Source organism: Anopheles funestus, chromosome 2RL (assembly GCF_943734845.2).
Source record: "Anopheles funestus chromosome 2RL, idAnoFuneDA-416_04, whole genome shotgun sequence".
Taxonomy (NCBI): domain Eukaryota; kingdom Metazoa; phylum Arthropoda; class Insecta; order Diptera; family Culicidae; genus Anopheles; species Anopheles funestus.
The window spans coordinates 77,325,086-77,346,181 of NC_064598.1; the positions used below are offsets into that span (position 1 = coordinate 77,325,086).

At 42.4% G+C, this 21,096-nt stretch overlaps 1 protein-coding gene across 8 annotated transcripts in view; it reads right to left on the bottom strand.

The window, feature by feature from the left end:
- Window positions 1–74: 74 nt before the first annotated feature.
- The window catches only part of LOC125763901 (tubulin monoglutamylase TTLL4), a 73,081-nt gene continuing 52,059 nt past the window's right edge, over window positions 75–21,096 (bottom strand). For 3 of the 8 annotated variants that reach the window (XM_049427589.1, XM_049427595.1, XM_049427594.1), the window contains exons 2-7: window positions 7,917–8,861; window positions 6,832–7,852; window positions 5,832–6,754; window positions 5,602–5,763; window positions 5,249–5,527; window positions 75–1,455 (exon numbers count right to left, since the gene is read on the bottom strand). In XM_049427589.1, coding sequence (XP_049283546.1) covers window positions 913–1,455; window positions 5,249–5,527; window positions 5,602–5,763; window positions 5,832–6,754; window positions 6,832–7,852; window positions 7,917–8,861 — 3,873 coding nt within the window. In that variant the 3' untranslated portion in view covers window positions 75–912. Of the gene's footprint in view, window positions 1,456–2,830; window positions 3,070–5,248; window positions 5,528–5,601; window positions 5,764–5,831; window positions 6,755–6,831; window positions 7,853–7,916; window positions 8,862–8,959; window positions 9,440–11,046; window positions 11,089–13,517; window positions 13,966–16,963; window positions 17,700–21,096 lie in introns of those variants that run through there. The other 5 variants (XM_049427592.1, XM_049427593.1, XM_049427590.1 and 2 more) reach the window with 5 other exon arrangements.

Sequence of the window (21,096 nt, forward strand, 5' to 3'; positions counted from 1 at the left end):
TCATGTTTCAGTTTTGAGGAAGTAAATAATCGAACAATTTTTCGGACTCATCACAAAAAGAAAAGAAAAGAAAAAACATTTTCTTTTTTTAATCATGTTTCCAATCACTCACCACATAAATCAAGTATTACATTTCGTGTCTTTACTTTGTTGACTTTTGTGTTTGCGTTCCGTGTTGAAATTCAACCTATTTCTCTCGTTTCTATATTTCGCACGGCGGTCTAACACACGCGCATTTCTAGAATCATTGTACGGAGGAGCAATTCCTTCAACCGTTCCGCCACTTGGGTACGGGAATAAAAATGTCACTCGTTCCACGCACACTTGCGACTTAATTGTTACTTTTCCTTCATTTGGGACAATTTACTTAATCCGAACTTTTAACGACCTTCGTCATTCGCTTCCACTACTACACGCATATTCAACACATTATGGTGATGCACTTACCAGTGCGCATTATTTTACGATTTTATTTAGCCTAATCAGATGTGTTTGCCCGGCGCCTAACATAAATGTGCACCGAACAAATTTACGCTCTTCATTCGTTTCATTCATTGAATTTGAATCACTTTACCGCTTATAACGAAAAGTTTTGTTTTGTATAGCAAACTCATACATTAAAGTTTATAGGCAGATTCATGCTACACAGAAAGACCCACAGTTCGGATCACAAAGTTTACATCTGCCGTTATCAAGAAAAGAAATACCGTTCACAAGCATCGTGTGTTAACAACACGTACCAAAACAGCAAAAAAAAAAAAACAGCAGAGGTATACGGGGAGCATATTAGCTTTGAACACAGAATGTAGTTTAACAAGCATGCAAAATAGTTCCTTCGAACTTAAGGATAAAATACCAACGAATCTGCTACCAACATTAACACCATCGTTACTACTACGCTCTCTGGTAGTACTATTCCTGCACTATGATCGTATTTTCGGTATCACCTCCGCATTCTTGTTGCTTCAGCAGCAACGCGTCATCTAGGATAAGTTTAATTTTGTCTTCCAGCCGAATGTTGTCACCATCGTCAAGCACGGCTGACGCTGCTTTAGAATCTTCTCCGCCTGCCGTCGTATCAGTCATAGGTTGGCCGACAGCAGTAGTAGTATGGTCTGCGGTTGGGGCGACCGTCACCGGAACCTCTATCGTTTGGGTGGTCAACAGATTATCACTGCCCGGCGGATAAATGGCACGGATTACAATAGGCTGAGCGGTGACAACGATCGAATCGTCATTCATTGTTGGTTCGTTCGTGCCATTGCCGGTGTTGATGGTGGCCTTACGGCGTGGCGTATCCTCAGGTAGCTGGTCGATCGATTCCTGCGACTGATACATGGATGAGGACTCTTGCGATGGTAGCTCTGACAGACTGGTTTGATCCGTATGGACGCCACTGTCCTGAGAACCGTTCTCGCTGTTTGTACTATCTGTTTGTGGTTTATTGTTGCAGTCCTGTCAATGTGTGATGGGTTCCACATAGAAGACGGAGACATTACGCAAAAATGAAGAGATAGAAAAGGATAACGGAAACCGTATTAACACATGAACACACAATATCCTCTGAAGGTGGACTACGGGATGAGCTTTACGATATGCCGACAGTTTTTTTTTTAATTTTTATATATTAACAACAGTTTAATGACAATAAAAGGACACAAACAGTCCTAGCATGATAGGGGTAGTACGATGAAATGACATGTTTCTTATTCACTAGGTAAGAGAATTAGAGCGAGCGAATGGGGGCAGTGAATGGGTGCTATATAGTAAGGGAAAAGTAACCACCACTTAGAATATGTTCACAACATCGATCAATCAGGATTGTCGGGTTTTGATCTATGACACGGGAAGAGATATGATCGGGACGCAATGATACTTTTGTTTGCTGCGTAACATTATGTTAGAAGAAGTAAACTATTATCGCTAAGTGTTGGGAATTTACTAGATGAAATATATGCAGGACGCAGGAAGAAATTACATAGCGTTTCTGTTGAAGTAAGGCATGTGCAACAGTAAGCAAGTATTCGCTGTATTCGAAATGGATTAAAGGTGTCGATAAGATCCCACTGGGAATGGTTTATTTAACAACACATATTCGATGGTTCTTTAAAAGTTTAAAGGTGCTTTAAAAGCTCTAAAATAACATGCATAAATAGCATTAATCATCTGTGTTCATCGTGTAGGGGAATAGTTGTTGACTCGGTCTAATCGAGATTCAAACCCAGAACACTGACATGGTTTCTTAAATCATGCCTTAAGGATTTTTCATTTTTTTTTCACCAGTTATTATATCGGCGTTGAATTCTACAAGCGTCGTTCCAAAACCGGTTAAGCACGAATTGAAAATATGTTGTTAAATGAACCGCATGTGATTTAGATTTTGACAGAAGCATTAAATTGTTATTGTTCCACATACACTATTACTTCAACAGACCACTCCGGTACAAATGGCTTTGTTACCTCCTCTCGGAGGTATTGGAAATTTTGTTCCTTTTTAACTGAGTAATGAATGTAGCTAAATGCACTATAAACTGAACAAAGATCAGTGTGTAAATATAGAAAGAGATCCAAATGGCTACGAAACTATGAAGTAACGAACCATTTAACGAAAAACTTTCTATCGGATTCCGCCGAGTAACTTCTATAACACTAGGCATTGAACACTAAGTTTATCGAATGTTTCTAACGTTTTCGAACGATTACCAGAGAATGTAGAAAACCAAAACAGATAAATACAAAATGAGAAAACATTAGTGACATCGATGTATTTGGCTATTTGGGGTATTATTCACTGCATCTACAATGGCTAACATTACACGATCGATATTACCTGAAGAGATTCTCGGGAAGGGCAAAAGGAGATATTGTTCGTAATCCGAACAGATGGGATCGATTTAGGACTGTATATGACAGGGATCATTTGAAAATAGGAAACATAACAACACGGGAAACTGAGATCCCCATCACAGTTTACAGGGGGCGAGGTCGCGAAACATCTCAGTAAGGATTTGGTACACCCCAAATATTGTTACCACCGTTATTGATCGATTCGATGATATCTTCGATCGCCTATAGAAGCAGATTGATTGTAGAAGTGCAATTAAGAATAAAAAGAAAAAAAGAAATCGTTTTTCAATGGCAAAGATTTAGTCGGCTGAAGGTTTCATCATAGTCAGATGGATGTATTTGCAATAAATGTAATATAACAAATTAAAATAATGATCAAACATAACAACAGAGCTCTTTTGCTTGTGGAATTGTAAATAATTGAATTGTTTTTTTTTTATTATCGTTTCTTGTTTTAAACTTTGATAGAGTGTAAATGGCTCAAGTTGATTGTAATATTATATTTGTAAGGTAATCGATTCAATGTAAGCTAGCACATTATTCGACAAGTAAAGAGAAAAAAGACATTAAAACAGCTAAAGAAGATTACCAGAGGGACTAAATACTATCCTCTGGTGCCTAAGTCAAGTTTCAGTATACAATATTTAACGATGGGAATGTCTTACTTTAAACTTGATCTCCACACTACAGCATTTTAACTTGTGGCAACTCATTCACGCTAGCAATATTCTATCGCAAATCAACAGTTACATTCTATAGAAACATTATTACAATTGCAAACGTAAACTTGCCGATATGATTAGGAAAAAACATCGGGCGTCTAGTTCAATTCAAACAACTTTCAAATTGTATAGATATAAATGTATGGAAAGAAGAATTATCGAACACAACACTACGCTTCCTAGGGCGGGAACAATTCAATTCGACAGTTATAACTCATCATTTGGTTGCCAAAAATTTACTTTCAAAATATATGACAAAAGCAAAAAAAAAAGAAAAAAAAAACATAACATATGTTAAAGCAAATCCAACTTAATGGAAAACAAAACCATATAAAGTGGAACAATAACAACGCAAAAATGTTCGCGGAGCATAAAATAATAATGCATTGAAAGGGGTGAAACGAATGTTGAGACATAACAAAAAAAAGAAACAAACAAACAAATCAAAACTCAATTAAACAAAAGATGCCAAAAATCAAAAGCAACCTAGAAAAAAAAAGATGATGTCACACTTACGACCCTGTATCGTTCGACAACGCCAGTACGCAGCTCGGAATGCTGACCAAATATCCTGTGCTCATATATTTGGCATATGGTTTTCGATCGATCGAGCAATATAATGTCAATCAGCCGCATTTTTATCGTATTATGCATATTATAAAACATTTAGCCGTTTTGATTTGATTCGTTTGCGCATGGTTCAACGATAAACGCATGTACAGTGCAACAATAGCAAAAACATTCGATTCGTCGTCAACAAGAGCAGAGAAGGTGGAGTGGAACCCGATTAATCGATAGGTATCAGTGAGAGAAAAAGAAAGGTTTAGTAAAAGTAGTAAATTTTGATTGTTGAATTTTAACAATTTTTTTTTTGGTAGAATATACTATATAGTGTTCGGTTTAGAGTAAAGGAGAGCGGAAAGAGATAAAAGCGTATAGGAAGTGAAGTGTTTCTGTTCTGTTTTACATATGTACATGTTTGTATAAGAGCATATAATAAACAGTGAAGTATAACAAGATTTTTGTTTGTAAAGAGAAAAATTAAACGTAACAAGAGTAAACAGTGGAATGTAATTGAAAGAAACCTCAAGATCTAGTATTTAAAAAAGAGAAATTGTGTAAGAGCAATAAGTAAAGAGACGTAACTTCGTGTAAAGAATTTTTACAACAAATGAGAGATAGAGAGAAAGAGAAAGGAATGTATGACGGTGGTGTGTCTGGACAGTATTTAGTTTGGAGTATCGCTGGTTAGCGATGCAAAGGAAGCAGATGTACAATATTTAAAACGTTCGATCTTATGCTATATGGTGACAAACTGATATTGCATCGTTTCAGTGACAATATAGTTCAGTGCTGCATATGTGTGTAGTGCTTGTGCTGGCTAATGTTGTGGATTAGCTGCAATCAATGGTATGTGTATGGATAGGCACTTGTACTTTGGCGTATGTGCTTGTTTTGTCTCTTTGTTACTTCAATATACTTTGGCATTGTTGTGTGTGGAATTTGTAAACATGTTGGCATGTATGTATTTATGTTTAAATAACGTCAGAAAATTATCTGGCTTGTTAGTAAAAGCTTGAATTTTAATTTTTTTCTTTCGATAATTTACATCAAACCAGATACTTTTCCTGAAGTACATGAAGTAGGGACGGTGATGGATTCTTTTCTATCGCACTTACCTTCTTTAGCGTGCTGGGCGGTACCTGTAGATGCACTTTACGTTCACAGAGTGACTGTAACAGGGCAATTCCTTCCGATCGATTCTGGCTGTACCGATGTTCCCAAGCATCTAGTAAACGATTGTAGTACCGAGGATGTTCGGTAAATCCAATGTAGCGATAGCTGTTCGGTGCAGGAAGAATCCTTTCCAGCGGTGCACTACGCGCCAGTTCGTCCTCTGTCAGCAGCAAACATCGCACATCATCAGGCGTTAATTCTTCTAATATTGAATTAAGATACTGCAAATAATGAAACACAGAATAGAAATATTATTACACGGCAAAGGAACTCAGTTAAAGGGTTGCAGGCTTACATCTTCCCGCGACAAGTCTTTCTGGATGAATTGATTATGTTTCAGTCTTTCGGTCTTCGACAATCCGGTCGTGTAGATGCGCTTATCGAAACAGAGTGGACCGTCCAGTCCTTGCTCTTTTAGTATCTCTTTCTGTTCCGCCATCGGTATTCTTGGAGGAACCTACAGCAGAAGGACATCGAATAATCAACAACACTGTTCCCACACCAAATTCAAAGGTCGTATATTACCTGATACATAACGGTGTTAAATAATGCCTTTACTAGTGGTCCTTTAACGCACAGATCGAGCGAAGATGCTGAATGTAGCGAAGGTGAAATGTTCACCTCTAGCAACCACGGCACTAGCTCAGAATCAAGCAGTACGTCGATGCCAAACAGTTCGTAGCAATTGTATTTGCTACCCACATTCACCTTGGACATCGCATGTATGGAACACTCCCCAGCAAGGACCGTCCGAAGGACTAGATTACGTAGCGCACTCCAGAGCCGATCCACATTGATGCCTTGGTCGGCAAAGTAGCTCCACAGCGACTTGATCGTCCACTTATGGCCCTGGCACGCGTCGGCATCCTCGTTCTGGCTGTAGTTGTTCGACAGTTTGTTAATACTGTAGTTCGTTAAATGCATGTAACGATCGTTCAGCGTTTCCGACTTTTCGCTGTACTTTACCGACGCGAACCGTGCCAAACCGTCCGTGTGCATATACACTCGCAGCGGGTTCATCGAGGTTACCAACACGTACAGCCGCAGATCGAACTTGCTACCGTTGATTAGTAATGGTCGCTCGATGTACCGCTGCACAATCAACGGCTTCCGCTTGGGAATTTGAGACCAGCGATTTACCACCTTTATACCCGTACCGCGGGCCGACGCTGGCGGTTTAATTATCCACTTGCAGTTGCGCTGATTGTACCGGGGCCACAGCTGCCGCAACATCTTCAAATCCTGAGGTATGATGTAGGTACGAGGCATGAAACCGAATTCCTTCTTGCCGTGGCGGTTCATCTGCGTTTGCAAATTGCGCCACATGCGATCCTTTCGACCAATTTGGAAGCTTCCAGGCAGATGGTTAAACTTTTGATACGGTCGCAACGTTTTAAACAGCGTGCTCTTCATGTGCCGGCCCCAGATACCGATCCAATCGTTCGTTTCTGTGTGCAGTGAGAAAATGGAAGCAAAAAGAATTAGCGCTTTGCCAGTAAATAAATAACTCACCTACGTCACTTACTTTTCAACAAACGGAAACCACTGTTTTGCAACACCTTGCGGACAACAATCGGCGTAATAAGCGTCAGCTTCCACTTCAACACCTTGTGAATGGATGGTGGCATCGGTGGTCCTTTCTCGTCGTGTGTCGCAAACGTAAGATACGGCGGAACGAAAGGAAACAAACTGGGTGCTAGTGGGCCTTCCGGCGCCGGGCCACCGAGTACGCTACCAATCGACGTAACGACCGGTGTTTTACTACCGAGCAAAGGTGACGGTGAACCGGAGTGTGACTTTGGCTTCTGGTAGGCCGCCGCAAGATACGAACGATAGTTGTCCTCCGAATCGGTCAGCGAGTCGTCTAGCACCTCATCACCGCTGATCGCGATCTCATCATCGAGATCATCATCCTCCCCATTACACTCATCGTCCAGATCTTCATCATCGTCACCCGCATCGGACTGATCGATCGTTTCGGCGTCGAGATCTTGCGTATGTACCGATTCCCCACCGCTCGTACCGATAGAAACACCGGACGGTGTCGGTGATGAGCTTCCCGTGTTGTGCACTATGCCGATGATCGAGGAGGACGTTGATCCTTTCTGTGCTTGCGGTTGTGGGGAGGCTGATTTCCGACTTGTGTCCGATGCTACCGCAGTACCGACTACGCCGGTGCTGGTCAGTGTGCTGGCGAGTTTCGGCTTTAGTCTGTTGATTCCAACGCGATTTGCGCGTACGGTCACCTTGGACGAGCGTAACTGTCCCGCAGCCGCACCGGATAAACCTTTGGAAGTTTTATTACGCTGTACGGTCGAAGCCGCGATCCTTCCGGACGGTAGCGCCTGATCCAAGCTAACATCCATCTCTTCCGTGGCATTCACCATTTTAGAAGGAGGCGAATCTTTCTGACAGTTTACCGCTACCGATGTGGATAACGATCCACTGACACCGGCTCGCTGCTGTTCGTTTCCGGTAAGCATGTCGAACGATTCATCCGCCTCAAGTGTTGGCGAGATAGTATCGCGTGTTCGTTTCAGCGTGTGCTGCAAAAGTAAAGAGAGAGAGGGTGTGAAATAAAAGCCTTACGTATCGTTTGATAACACTTACATCTCGACTGTGTCGCTGCTGATGGCCGGAAAAGGATGTACGCTGCCCCGTAAGCAAACTACAACTACCGGCACTAAAGCCACCGCTTCTGTGGGCACTGTGGTAAAGAAATTCCTGTGGTTCCGATTCGCTACGGGCCCGTAGCTTTCTGCCACTGCGTTCCAGGATGGTCGCACGGGTTGCAAAGTTCGCCTCTAGATTACGGGCAAACCGGGACTCGAACTGACACTCGTTTGGCACGTAATAACCACCATTCCGGCGATCCTTCCGCAACCCATCCAGCTCGCTCGTGTACACATCCTTCGCATTAACGCCACCACCGAACAGATGATTTTGTGCGACATTTTCCTTCGACTGCAGTTGGCCGTTGTTGGTGGCGGTTCCATGCGAAGAGTTCGTTGCGATCGTCGGTAGTAGATCGTGGGTCGCTAGTGGCAGTACACGGCGATTACCGTGATGAGGTTGTTGTTGCAGGGAGAATGATTCGATGTATAGGCCGCCCGGTGTGGTCGATACGGGATGATCATGAAGCGCCATCGGTGTGCTACCGGTACCGGGGAACTTTTGCTTATGGTGAATTAGATTAGGTTGGTGCGCGGTGCCTTGGAGAATCTTTTTCGATCGACCAATGCCTTGTTGCGATGGTTGATCCGCGACACCGTACAGCAGCGGTGCCATTGGAAGACTTTCACTGCGACACCTGCGGCGCAATGGTGGTGGTGCGTTAGACGACGAATTCCCCGTCAGGGCACCATTCGTTCCCGTCGCCATGGGTAGTGGTTGGTGTTGCTTTAACGATTGTAGCCGAACAGATGCATTACCGTTGCGTGCATCACTACCGTACAGGACACCGCCAGCGTGTGGTTGTTGCTGTGGCTGCTGTTGTGATGCAGCAGCTGACCCGTTTTGTTTAAAGTCCATTATGGTGGCGAACTTCGTTGTAATCTGTAAACATGTAACAAAAGCAACAACATTATTACCTTCCGCCAACACGCGAGGTACAACTAAACAAAAATAATGAAAACGATTATTTCGTTTATTACACTTTGCAGTAACCATGCACAGCAGGAGTACAGCAGCGTGACGAGTATTTTAAGAATGCTTTCGACCATATTATCGAACCACACTGTTGTAAGTACGGTGCGAAAAAAAAAATCGGTGCCTGGTCGTTTTCGCGTAACCACCCCTTGAAGAGTTCACGCAGCTGACCAAGAGCAGCAGATCGGCTTCACGCCGGCGCGTCACCCACCGACTGTGACCGACTCTAAAGTGGACGAAGGAAGATGATGAAGATCTGCCGTTACACTGACACTTATGATCGTTACGGTTAGGGCGATCGGACACAACAACCGGAGCGCACAAATAGTTCAAACACGGCCAACAACAAAAACAAAAAGGGATGCTGCTGTCCACGCGGTACCACGCGGTCTTGGTTTGACGGATGCTTTAACCTAATCCACAACCAAAACACACGATCCACAAGTCCGCACCCTAGCCGCGTGCTGAAGAACGTTTGCTACTGCGTGGTGCTTACCGCGCAATAGTGCGGCCGGCTTTGGAGAGGAATCGCACCACACTGAGCGTATAGGGGAGGACTCTCTTATCTTGTTTTGCTCGACCCCCGTGTGTATTTCCTTCCAAAGGAAAATGTGTGTAGCTTGTTTTTAGCTGCTTGCTTACATAGCCGGACCGATTTTTGTGTGAACGGTCTCTCAAAACGCTCTCTCGTGCCACCGATTCGCGGGCCGCGAATTAGCGGCGATGTTTGGGATGGAGATGGCGCAGCAGTTCGTAAAACGATGCGAATGGCAGGCGGAAGTGTTTGACCCTGACACTGCAAATAGCTGAGTGGCACACGAGTGGGGTCGACAGGTAGGCTCAAAACACGCGGTATCACAACAGCGTACAACAGAGCGTACGATGATGACGATGAACGGAACTATGTTTGAGTTCCTTCCTTCTTAGTTTATTGCGCTCTATACGCAACAACATTATAGTGCACACGTGTTCATACTTTCGACTATAGTGCGGTGACGAAACAATCGTTTCAAGCGTTTTGACACTTGCAATATACACGTGGTGTGTTTGTTTAGCAGAGAGACTCCCCCACACCAAGAAGAACACAAGTCAAACATTCGGAATATACAATAACAAAATGACACAGACACACACACGCGAATAAAATTGTTTGCTTCGATTCGCCTACTTCGTCACCTTTCTTTGTGCGTGTTCGCGCACAAAGGGGGAGGTTACTATTGTATCGAGGCCAATCGAGACTTCGGCACTATTTTGAAGGCTTTCGCATATTTTATCAAACTCGCGCAAAAAAAAACAAAAGACAGTTACTTTGAGGTCACTCACGCATTCTCTGCTTGGCGGGAGACTCTTTTCGCGCCTTTTGGGGGGGTAAGAACAATTTTGAATCACCGCGACCGCGTGTTAAATATCTCACTAATTGACAGCTGACGTTTGGAATGGGGTAGTGCGAATATACGTCACCGCCGACTATGTTCAGCCGGAAGATATTGGAAGAGTGATCATCTAAAAGAGATTTCAAGGTATATTACGTTGCAAAAGTTTGAGCTTATACTTTAGTATGTTAGTATAACGTTTTACAATCAAATTAACTCAAAAATACAATTGTTATTAGTATTGTATCAGAATTCTAATTAAGCAATCTATTTTTTGAATTTGCAACCCTGCAATATACTAACACTAGACGCTTGTAATCTGATCATGATCGCGCTTTTAAATTACATTGTTATAATCTGTCTTTGTGTAAATTAAACAATCGTTTCACCATTCCTATTTGCCGATAAGGCAATTCTTTAAATCATCTCCTGTCCACATGACCACTGAGGAGCAGCAACTGTACAATCTGTTAATGATTCATGCCTTCAAATATTCTATGTACGTTTTTCGCCTCACATCCACGACACGGTACACCTCGCGTTTTGTATAAGCAAATTGACCCAAGATCGAGTAACCGGGTTTTTACAAATTTGGTCCACTGCTTTGAACGATCCACATCCGATCATTTCGCAGCCAAAGAAACGATTCTGGTAGTTGCGGTCGAATTACGATTTATCTCTCAACAACCCTTTCCACACCCTGTACAGTACAAACATACACAAACGTTTGCGCGACGCCCGCACATGTTTGAGTAAGCACAGCAGTTCGCGCGAGAGGAATGACACACTGTCGCGCCGTACCATCGACATTGACCGCGTTTATACACTCGCACCTCGCGACTTGGTGACACTTGTCTTTCGTCTAACATTGCGACCCCCGTGAGTGTCTAGTTGGGAGGGTTGTAGAGTTTTATACACGACCCTACCATCGCACCTTCGCCGTCACTGGATACATGGAAGTGATTTAATTTCAAGGTTAAGTAGCATCGGAGTACGGATGGTTGGGGCATTTTTTTTTACCTCGAATTCCAATCCGCATAACGTATGCGAACTGAAGCAAGGAGTAAAAAGAGCACAGTGTGTGTGAGAAAGTTTTGAAGAAGGAATATCCGTTACACAGCGTGACAGGATGACGAGACCTCTTTTTGAAATCACTGGCAGGAACACTAACAGGCAAACATTTTAATGACACGCTGCGTCGTGCATCATTAGCACGGTTCCATCTTGACTCGGTGGTGGTTTTAAATATAAAACAAAAAATTGCATTCCATTGAAACGATTGTGATGAGTAGCATCAGTTTAGTGGAATTAAAATCTCCTTCGGAAAAAATAAACTCCCTCGTCACATTTATGTTAATTCTTTTTAAAAAAAAGCAAGAAAATTTGATTCATTTTCCATTAGAATACAGCGCATTCTTCTTCTTCTTCTTGGCTCAACGACCTTACAAGGTCAGGCCGGCCATTTCTGGCTTACTAGACTTATTTTACCACGTAGCCGGATAGTCAGTCCTTGCTACGGGGGATGGGATTTGAACCCGGTCCGGCCGTGTGGACTGGCGCCGTTTATCACATGCACCACCGGGCCGCCCCAATACAGCGCATTATTGTGCTTAAATATATTTTTAAAAACTAAAAACATAAAAATGTATGTACACATTCAATATTGCCGTTGATTAATCTTCACTCCGTATAGTCTGACAATTTCCAACCCGAAAGCAAGTGGAAGAAAAATGGCTTCTACAAAACACAACACGGATGGGAACCAAAATTACAACAGCAAAATCCCTCTCAAAATCCGAAAGTCCCAAAGGCAATATTGCTTTATTTACCACGGCCAAACAAAAAAAAAAGAAATGGAACATACAATAAACAAACCAATCTTTGGCCTACGCAAAAATTCGAGTGATCGTGTGGCAATAATCGTCCATTTTCATTCCAACGATGATCCCGCTTTCTTCGTGTTTGTGATTAATTAAGAATCATTTTCAGCACGACACATTCCGGAGTGGAACGAGAGGAGTTGGGTAGGTGAAGGAATTAAGCAACCTAAACAACCAAAGCAAGACACAAGAAAAATGTTTTCTGTCGCCCCGGGCCAAGGTATCTCCGTGTCTTTTCGTTTTTTGTTGTTGCTAATGTATGGGTTGTGTCGTTGGGACATTTACTGGACTTGGTGCTACTCGTTGAACTGAGCAAATGGAGACGCCTGGTGCGGAATGACTTCATTTCTGTTGTGTGCTATCTTTGACTTTAGCCGCTTACTTCACTGGAAGTTGGTGGAACGATCTTCAAACGATCCTCAAAGTGAAATGCGTAGGTAGTAATGGTAATGGCTACACAAAACCAGAGTTACATGGAGAATTCTTAGAACGCATTGTGTGGGTGTGATGTGACCAAAATGTATATCACCATCATTGACATTGGTCTGCGTTTAAATGTGTGAATGGATTTACGAAGTTTGAATGAATAAATCTTGCTATAAGAATTATGTTCCTTTACACATACTTTTTTTAAAACAAATTTATATTAAATCAATACGGCCAGGCCGTTCTATCTGAAAAAAAATATATTAAATTTTGAACTAAAATATTTTATAAATAATTTGCGCAATCCATACAAATAAATCACTAAAATAAATCTTATGAAAAGCTCCAAGTTTTTTTTTTTGGCATAAAACCCATTTCCTGGTTTTCATGGTTAGGCAATGCATACACATTATTACCCATTAACTACACTGCAGCAATTACTTTCCCCTTAAGAAGTTTTCACAAGTAAAGTAGAACAAACCACAGTTTCATTTATGTGTCCCGAAAGGATAAACACTTCGGACTCGTTTATAGCAGCTTAGAATCGCACTGCAAACACTGCTGGCACACGATGAGGTAAGTGCTAAATTGGAAATCCCCTAGGACTTTTAGCGTCATAATGAAGCGCATATGTGGTCGTTTATACACTAGGCTTTCGGTTTGGTTTTTGTTCCGTGAGTAATTGGATTTCCGCCAACCGTGTGTGTTTTTGTGCGTCGTTTGTTATGATGAGAGCACGAGCATTTCCGTTCACTGATGGATGGTAAAACGAAATGAAACATTTCCTATTTTAACTCACTTACAACACTATCACCAAGAATAATTTCTTATAAAAATACCACGAATTATCACGAATTGTAAATCTGTAATGCCATTAAAAATACCTCTTTATACATTGTCGTCAAAACACAGAAACGTTACACGCTCGCCTCACTTTGCAGGAAAACCACCTCGTTCCAATGATCCACAATCGAAAGGAGAAAAGCTCCGGAAAAAAGCTCCAGAGATGAACAACATTTTGCTCTCGTGCACGGCCCGCCCGTTGATGACTTCGTGTGGTGCTGAATGTTGAAGCTTACAAAACTACCTTTTCATCATTATCCTCGTCTGTACCATTCTCTACACACTTTTTTTTCATCACAAAGAAAGGAAAGAAGAAAAAATATCCCCCAACAAATCTAGGCCTTTGAGCGCGCGCACACAGTCAACACGCGGCATCCGATGAATGCACGTGAAAGTGGACGAGATGGCGCTGTCGCGCTACTGGCAAAAGAGCATCCGTAGCGAAAAGCGTTGGAAAGGATCAGACACCAAAAACGGTGGAACGTGGTTGGGTGAAACACCCACGGGGGGGAGGCATGACACGACACAGTAATTTAGTACTGCGCCAATGCATATTTTGAGTGCTCAATAAAAATGCGATACTGCTGCTGCATTTGGCACACGAAATGCGCTCGGTTCTCGCTAGATACAGGTTTTTGCACAGTTACAATGTGTGCTACACACCGAATCGATTAGCGTATAATGCGCTGAAGCGTATGCTGAAGCATTCGCTTGCCTGTCTCGAAGGGTGCAACATTATATGCGTTTCCTTTATACATGCCTATCGACCAGTATCGATTTGAGGGATTAAGTTTATGCCATGGTGTGTGACGTACACAGCCCATCGTACGCTAAGTTGTGGTAATCACGACCATGCTGCTACGAGCCTCTAACGGGTGGTTTACATTTCATCAAACATTTGTGGATAAGAAGTGCTACTAAAGCTGACATCTTCCGGCAGCTAGCTCTGGTCTGGGTCAAATGTTACGTACTAGTTCGTATGGCTTCCATGCTTCACTTCCGGATGTGTGCTTTTAATGTTGGAAAATGCTCCAAAGTACGGTCTGTCAATTATATCAGGTACTAGACCTTCATTTACGGATCATCAGCCCGGGCAGGTGCCGTGGATCGTTACACGGTTGGTGACCCAATTTCGATTCCGATCCTTCCACAAAACCTCATATCGTGGTGGCGAATAGAGGAGCTGTCGTACTATTGCGTGAGAAGAAGTAAAATAGAACGAACTGTACACGTCCTCTTCCTTACGCAATCTGGTTCCGGGACACGCGGCACGTTCTGGTACGGTAACGTGCGCGTCGTTGGTAGTAGCAAATCAACAAATCACCCGAGGCGTCAAGTGCAGCCGTTACCGTTTTGGTGGGACTGTAAGAGCACGGGTTTTTGCGCTAGCGCTTCCGTTCGAGTTAGCCATTTTGCTGCCGTATTTTTTTTTGCGAACGATGTAGAACAGCTATTAAGCTATCACCGTGCCTTGGTGCCGTAATCCTGGCAGGGTATGGAAACTTCGTAAAAATGCCATCATTACACAGTGTGTTCGGAGGGTTTGCGCTCGTGCGATCCTTGCGTTGTGCTGTTACCACCGAGAGAATCCTTCACGTGGTGTCATCCATTTTTATGCTCTCCTTTTCTCTCTCTTTATCCAGCTTTATTATTCTGCAGTTCATCGTTCACGCTTCGTTTGGGAGTGCTCATTTTACTACTGTTCCGTATGAATCGTGGTCGGTTTTTTTTGCCTGCCGTGAAAACAATAAGGCTCGTACACTTCGTACAGGTTTATTCCCACCAGACTAGACGGGATACTAAAACGGAAGCCAACCAAAAAAAAAAGACAAAAGCAACATGAATCCGCTTAAAACAGAAACCTTCATCAACATAAAACCGGTTACCGTTGGATGCGGAGTATGCTTCAATTCGCCTGGTAAGGGTTAGATCGCTTCCGAACTTCCGTGCATTGACAGGTGGCATAAAATGTGACCTCTTTTGCACGTAATAAACTCATACTATTTCTTCCTGCTTCAGTTCAACTGTTTTCCATTTTTTTGATAGTTGATTATTAGTATTTTTTTAAATTCAAATTCCTTTGGCAAGTTTCCTCTTCATTCCACTGAACGTGATAGTCCTTTCACTTCCAAAATGAAAGAAAACATCTAAAAAAAAGGATAAAATAATATTGCACTTCGAAGCGAATACCGGAAGTATCTGCTTGCAGTGGTAGTGCTTGAAGAACGAAAGGGTACTTGAAATGTCCTGCTCAATATTCATCGATGGTGTTGATTGGCAGCATTATCGTGCAGGTTTTTGTTCCGTTTCAAAGCGGCATATCGAACTCTTCTGGTCTGGCGATATCGTCTCGTTATCGTCTGGAAGGTTTGTTTTTCTCTGCCACCAAAAAGGTTGTTCACCTTCGACGGAAAAAAGAGAATATGTTAACATTTATTCAATCCAATTTGAGTATTATTCTTTATAGCCATAAAAGGGGAAACTTACCATGTTATTATTTTGTAAGCAAAACAAATGTTTCATCTCTTCTAGATCTATTAGCTTCATTACAACCCGCAAACGTTAGAAAACAGCCAAGTTTTATTTTGATTGATAAGTTGATGGGTTTCCTTCACCCTGCAGTAAGCAGTTGCAGTTACATTCACTTAGCTCCCAAATAGTTAGTACTTTCCGTAAGGGTAGATACAAAAAAACCCGCCCATCAAAGCGTAAAATATGGCTACAAAACTAATAATATCATTCACGGTGACATTGAGAAATGAGGGTAAATTTATGTACCACGCAGGCAAAGGCTTTATTTAACCGGAAAGAGAGCAAAGCACGCACAAAACAAATATACGAATCGGTTCTAAATCAGACCGGGGGGTTTTACCCTTGGACTGAAGATTTTAACCGATTTGTTTGTTATTATGCACACTTCTGTTTTGTTTTCCACGTAGAAAATGTATCGTGATTCATCAGGCATGAAAACGATTTAACTGCATTGCAGTCGACGGATGGGGGTTTTGGTGTAGACAAATAGTTGCAATAATTGTTTTATAAAATGTTGCACAACAAATTTAAGGATCAATTGACTATCGTCGAGTAATAGCATTGGAAAGCAATCGTGAAAATCCCACAGCACGAAAGTGTTTTACCCATTTCTTTGAAGGAGTTCTAGACGGAAAGTTCCCAAACCTCGAAAGAGTCTGCTTGATTGTTTGGGTGCCGTATTTTGAGCACAGCACAAAACAGCACACTATAAAAGCAATTCTGGGCCACCGGTCCGGAAATAAAAGGCAAACACGATACTTGAGATATTTACTTCCCGCCCCAAAACAAGCACGATCCGCTAGGGATAGGGCAGGGTCTTTTTTTCTTTTGACGAACTCCAACACCATCACGCCCAGAAAATACTCTTTATACTCTTTATTCCTGCTTGAAAAAGGGCCTAAAAAACAAAGAATTTTGGAACTATATTAGACACCGTTTAGTATCGGGTACTTACGTAGGTGCAAACGCAGGACAAATTTGCGTGACAAGCCATCGTTTTCACGCCTTGGGGATTTTTGTTTGTTGCTTTCTGTTCTGTTTTTTTTTGCACGGTTTTTGCTTATGGTTGCGTTGAAAGATTTTCACGCTACGGTTTTCTTTTATGCAAGAGCCAGAGTTGAGATTTGCAGATAAACACACACTTTACCGCGCAAGAGTGCAAGCGGTAATATAGAGCGTAGGATAAGATGAATTGGGACAAGGATGAGACCCTTTTTTTTTATTTGACACTATTTCACGTGACACACACACACTGGCAGCACGATCTATATATTGCTGTTTGTTTTCGGCAGGGAAATTTTAATTGAGTTTGAATGTTTGGAAAATTCTTGGACAGGTGAACACTACTTTTGTCACTTCATAATACATTAAGTTCTCTCAAAGCTTGAACACACATTTGAACACTTTTTTTCAGGTTCTTATACTAACGCATCGAACTAACATATTTCTTTGGGACTTTGAGTATAATTTAATTACTCATTGGAAAGGAAAGAGTTACAAAACTGATACCCGACAGGGCTTCACTGTCCCTTACTGGTAACGTACTCCAAAGGCACGCACTACGACCATTCTCTCCAACGTGGTTCAAGTTTTTCGTTTGAAGCTATTATAGCTTCAAAAACACTTCTTCACGAGTGAACGTGCGCGACGAACCTGCGACTATCACGACGGCCACGGTGAGACTGACACCGACCGTTTGCCGTTCATCCTGATCGCTAGTGTTTTGCTTGCGTGCACCTTGCGCTTTCGTTTGCGTTTCGCGCGTCGCCGTGTTACCGCGCGCGCCACCTACACACATCCGGCCGTCCGGGTGGGGTTGGAAAGGGGTTGATGCTAATTTGAAAAGCATTTTTTTCCGTCTATTTGAATTGTGGTGCTTTTGGGGGTAGGAAGCAAGAATGAATGGGGTACAGAGATAGAGAGATAGAGGGAGAGGATATCTTCTTAAAGTGTTGCCGATTGAACAGTTCTTTTGAGGTGGGGTAGGGTTTTACATTTTATTTCCTTTTTTTCCCGGGCGAAGTTGCACGACCTACAAGGGATACGCACACACCGGAAGTGAGTGATGAATTCTGCTCTACAGGCGGCGCCAAGTGAGACACAAACAAACCCCACAAAAAAAAACATAGAAAACCCGATTGACGGATGATATAAGTGCCGGGTTAAGTGCCAAGCGGACCGAGACTAACAGTGCAAAAAAAAAAGAAATGAAAAACCCGATCGGGAGTTCACTTCTTCAGCAGCAACGGAAACGATTGAACGGGTTGGTTGTTCGTCCGCGCAACAAGGACTTTACGGGGGTGTCATCGTCCGGGCGCGTAATGGTAACCAAACAAGCCGAAACAAAATACGCTACCACCACCGGCATAATAGACGAAATATCGGGGTCGACACCGGGTTTAGGGGTGAAAGAACCGACCCGAAAAAAAAACTGTTTTACCCCAATGGGAAACGGGACATGGTTGTTGTACCGTTTCCTTCTGCAAAAACACTTCCGGGGTGTGAAAAGTGTTTAAAACAATAATAAAACATTGTTTAGTACTTTAAAATAAATGTTCTAATTTTAATACATATTTTTAATGTTTAATTAATAATCTAATTATATACTATTGAACACATGAAGAGAGAAATATTTCATTACGATTCCCATAAAAAATATCCAAACTTTAATAATTATTTATTTAGCATTAACCTGCCACAAAACGCGGTTGAAGAAATAAATACCATCGGTTTGCGCATCACACACCTTCAAGCATGGTTGAGGATCACGCACTGTGGTTTCACGATCTCGGCTGTGTCCGAAATGTGCTCCGATTGTGTCGCAACCGATGCAATTAAACCCGACGCAAATTGCGTTCCTTGCGTTCCTTATGCCGATGCCAAGGTTAGCCACCAAACAAAGCCTACAAAATCTATAAACAAAACGTTGCACTGCGGCATTACATAAAACAAGAGCAACACACATTTAGGCGTTTCTCACCCGCCGCAAACCCGATCGAATGCGATCATCGAGCGATCAAAAGCTTGATCATGTAATTCGGATGCCACTGGGTGTTGTAAATTTAGTAAAGGCACTTTGCTACGCGCAAATTGAGGCACAAAGAACATTCCTATCGTGTTCTTCCGCGCCAAAAATTCGTAATTTGCATTTGAGCAATAAACCGAACTCTTCGGGCATTATATATAAGAAAGAAAACAAGAAAAATCTTTTCAATAAAAGGAGACATTTGCCTTGCTCGTAAGCATCATCCTACGCACACGTGAGGCACACGAAAGTGTTTCATCCACCCGATTGACTTGCCGCCGATTCGTTCGGAAGTAGCTTGGGTTTTTGGATTTTCGGCAGATTGTTTGTGACGGTCATAATACCCAACGTGTGCGCACATTGGCATGTCCGGTGAAAAATCAAAACGAGGAAGAAAAAAAATGTTTTTCCGACGGTGTTGCCTGACCAATTCCATTCCAACAGCGTTAGATCACCAAAACGATCGGCACTCAGGAAAACAATTTTTAGCATCGAGAATCGGCGTAGGAGGTGCAGTATTTATTTCCCTTTTTTCTTTTGCAAAGGTTTTGGATGGAATTGGTTAAAACTCAAGGCGGTTTGAGAGCCAACTTTTCCTGTTATACTTTTGTTTTGCGAGTATTATTGCCTCTTAGCAATAGAAAAACACTTGAAAAAAAATGTCAATAAAAGGTTTAAAAATGGACATTAACTTTATATTTTCCTGCATTAAATAACCGATTCTGTGTCATGATTATGGGACACATGGTCACGCCAGCATTTGAAGACAGATCTGATGTCTTGTTGAATGGTTGTGGAAAAAGTTCTACTACAATCTTTTTCAACACTCTATCTATATTGCTGAGCTAGCAGCAATATTTTACGCACTACTCCTTATTAGTGCCAGACCTTCAGATGAGTATTTTGTCTCTACAGACAGTCTAAGCGCTGTGGAAACACTCAAAACGGTGAAGTCTGTTAAGAGCCCAGACTATTTTGTGCATAAAATTCTAAGGGTCCTAAGTTCCTTGTTTGAAAAGGCATTTCGCATTTTGCTTGCATGGATTCCCTCGCATTCTGGTATTACTGGGAATTAGAAAGCGGATAATTTCGCAAAAAGAGACGCTTCTGAAGGTGATTTGTATGATAGGCTCATCCTCTGTCACGAGTATGCCCACTCTCCCCAGGAATTATGTCTAGCACGTTGACAGAATGTATGTTATGGGAAGTAGATGATCTCGGGAGATTTCTTTACTCGATATCACCAAAAGTCTCCTTACGATCCTGGTTTGACGGGATCCCTGAGGGAAGAGCGTTCATCCGCATGATGTCTAGGCTCAGACCTCACCTTCAGCGTATAAACCTGGCTCCAACGAAGGTTTGCTATTGCAGTACAGGACATCACGAAATAGACCACCTTCTGTGGTCTTGTAAAGGCTTTGATGATGTCAGCAGATCACTGTTGGCAGCAATAGCGGCAATCAACAGGGATCCGGATGTCCCAGTTAGAGACATAATGGCCACAGGAGAAGTGCCATATATGAAAATTATTTTCAGATTCGTCAGAGAAGACGGTTTAAATGTTTAAATGTGTACGTTTCCCAATTCCTAGTAAACAAGTAGTAAGTGTTGCTTCGTCTGTTTGTCTTTATAGTAGTGAGTAGTAATGCACGTGGGGCGGCCTGGTGGTGCATGTGATAAACGGCGCCAGTCCACACGGCCGGACCGGGTTCAAATCCCATCCGGACCGTTCCCCCGTAGCAAGGACTGACTATCCGGCTACGTGGTAAAAATAAGTCTAGTATGCCAGAAATGGCCGGCCTGTAGGGCCTGTAGGGTCGTTAAAGCCAAGAAGAAGTGTTGCACGTGGCACATCGAGGCACAACGATATTTATGAATTGGACATTGGACATCAGGAAAACACGAGCAACCGAGTATGCCCGGTATAAGGCAGCTTGGTAGGAGGAAATTCCTACTATAAAAAAACGATATAATGTAAAACCCTAGTGGAGAATTACCTCGACAATACGGCGTAGATCGTAATACTTAATAAATAATAATATTGTTCAGTTTGGTAATATATT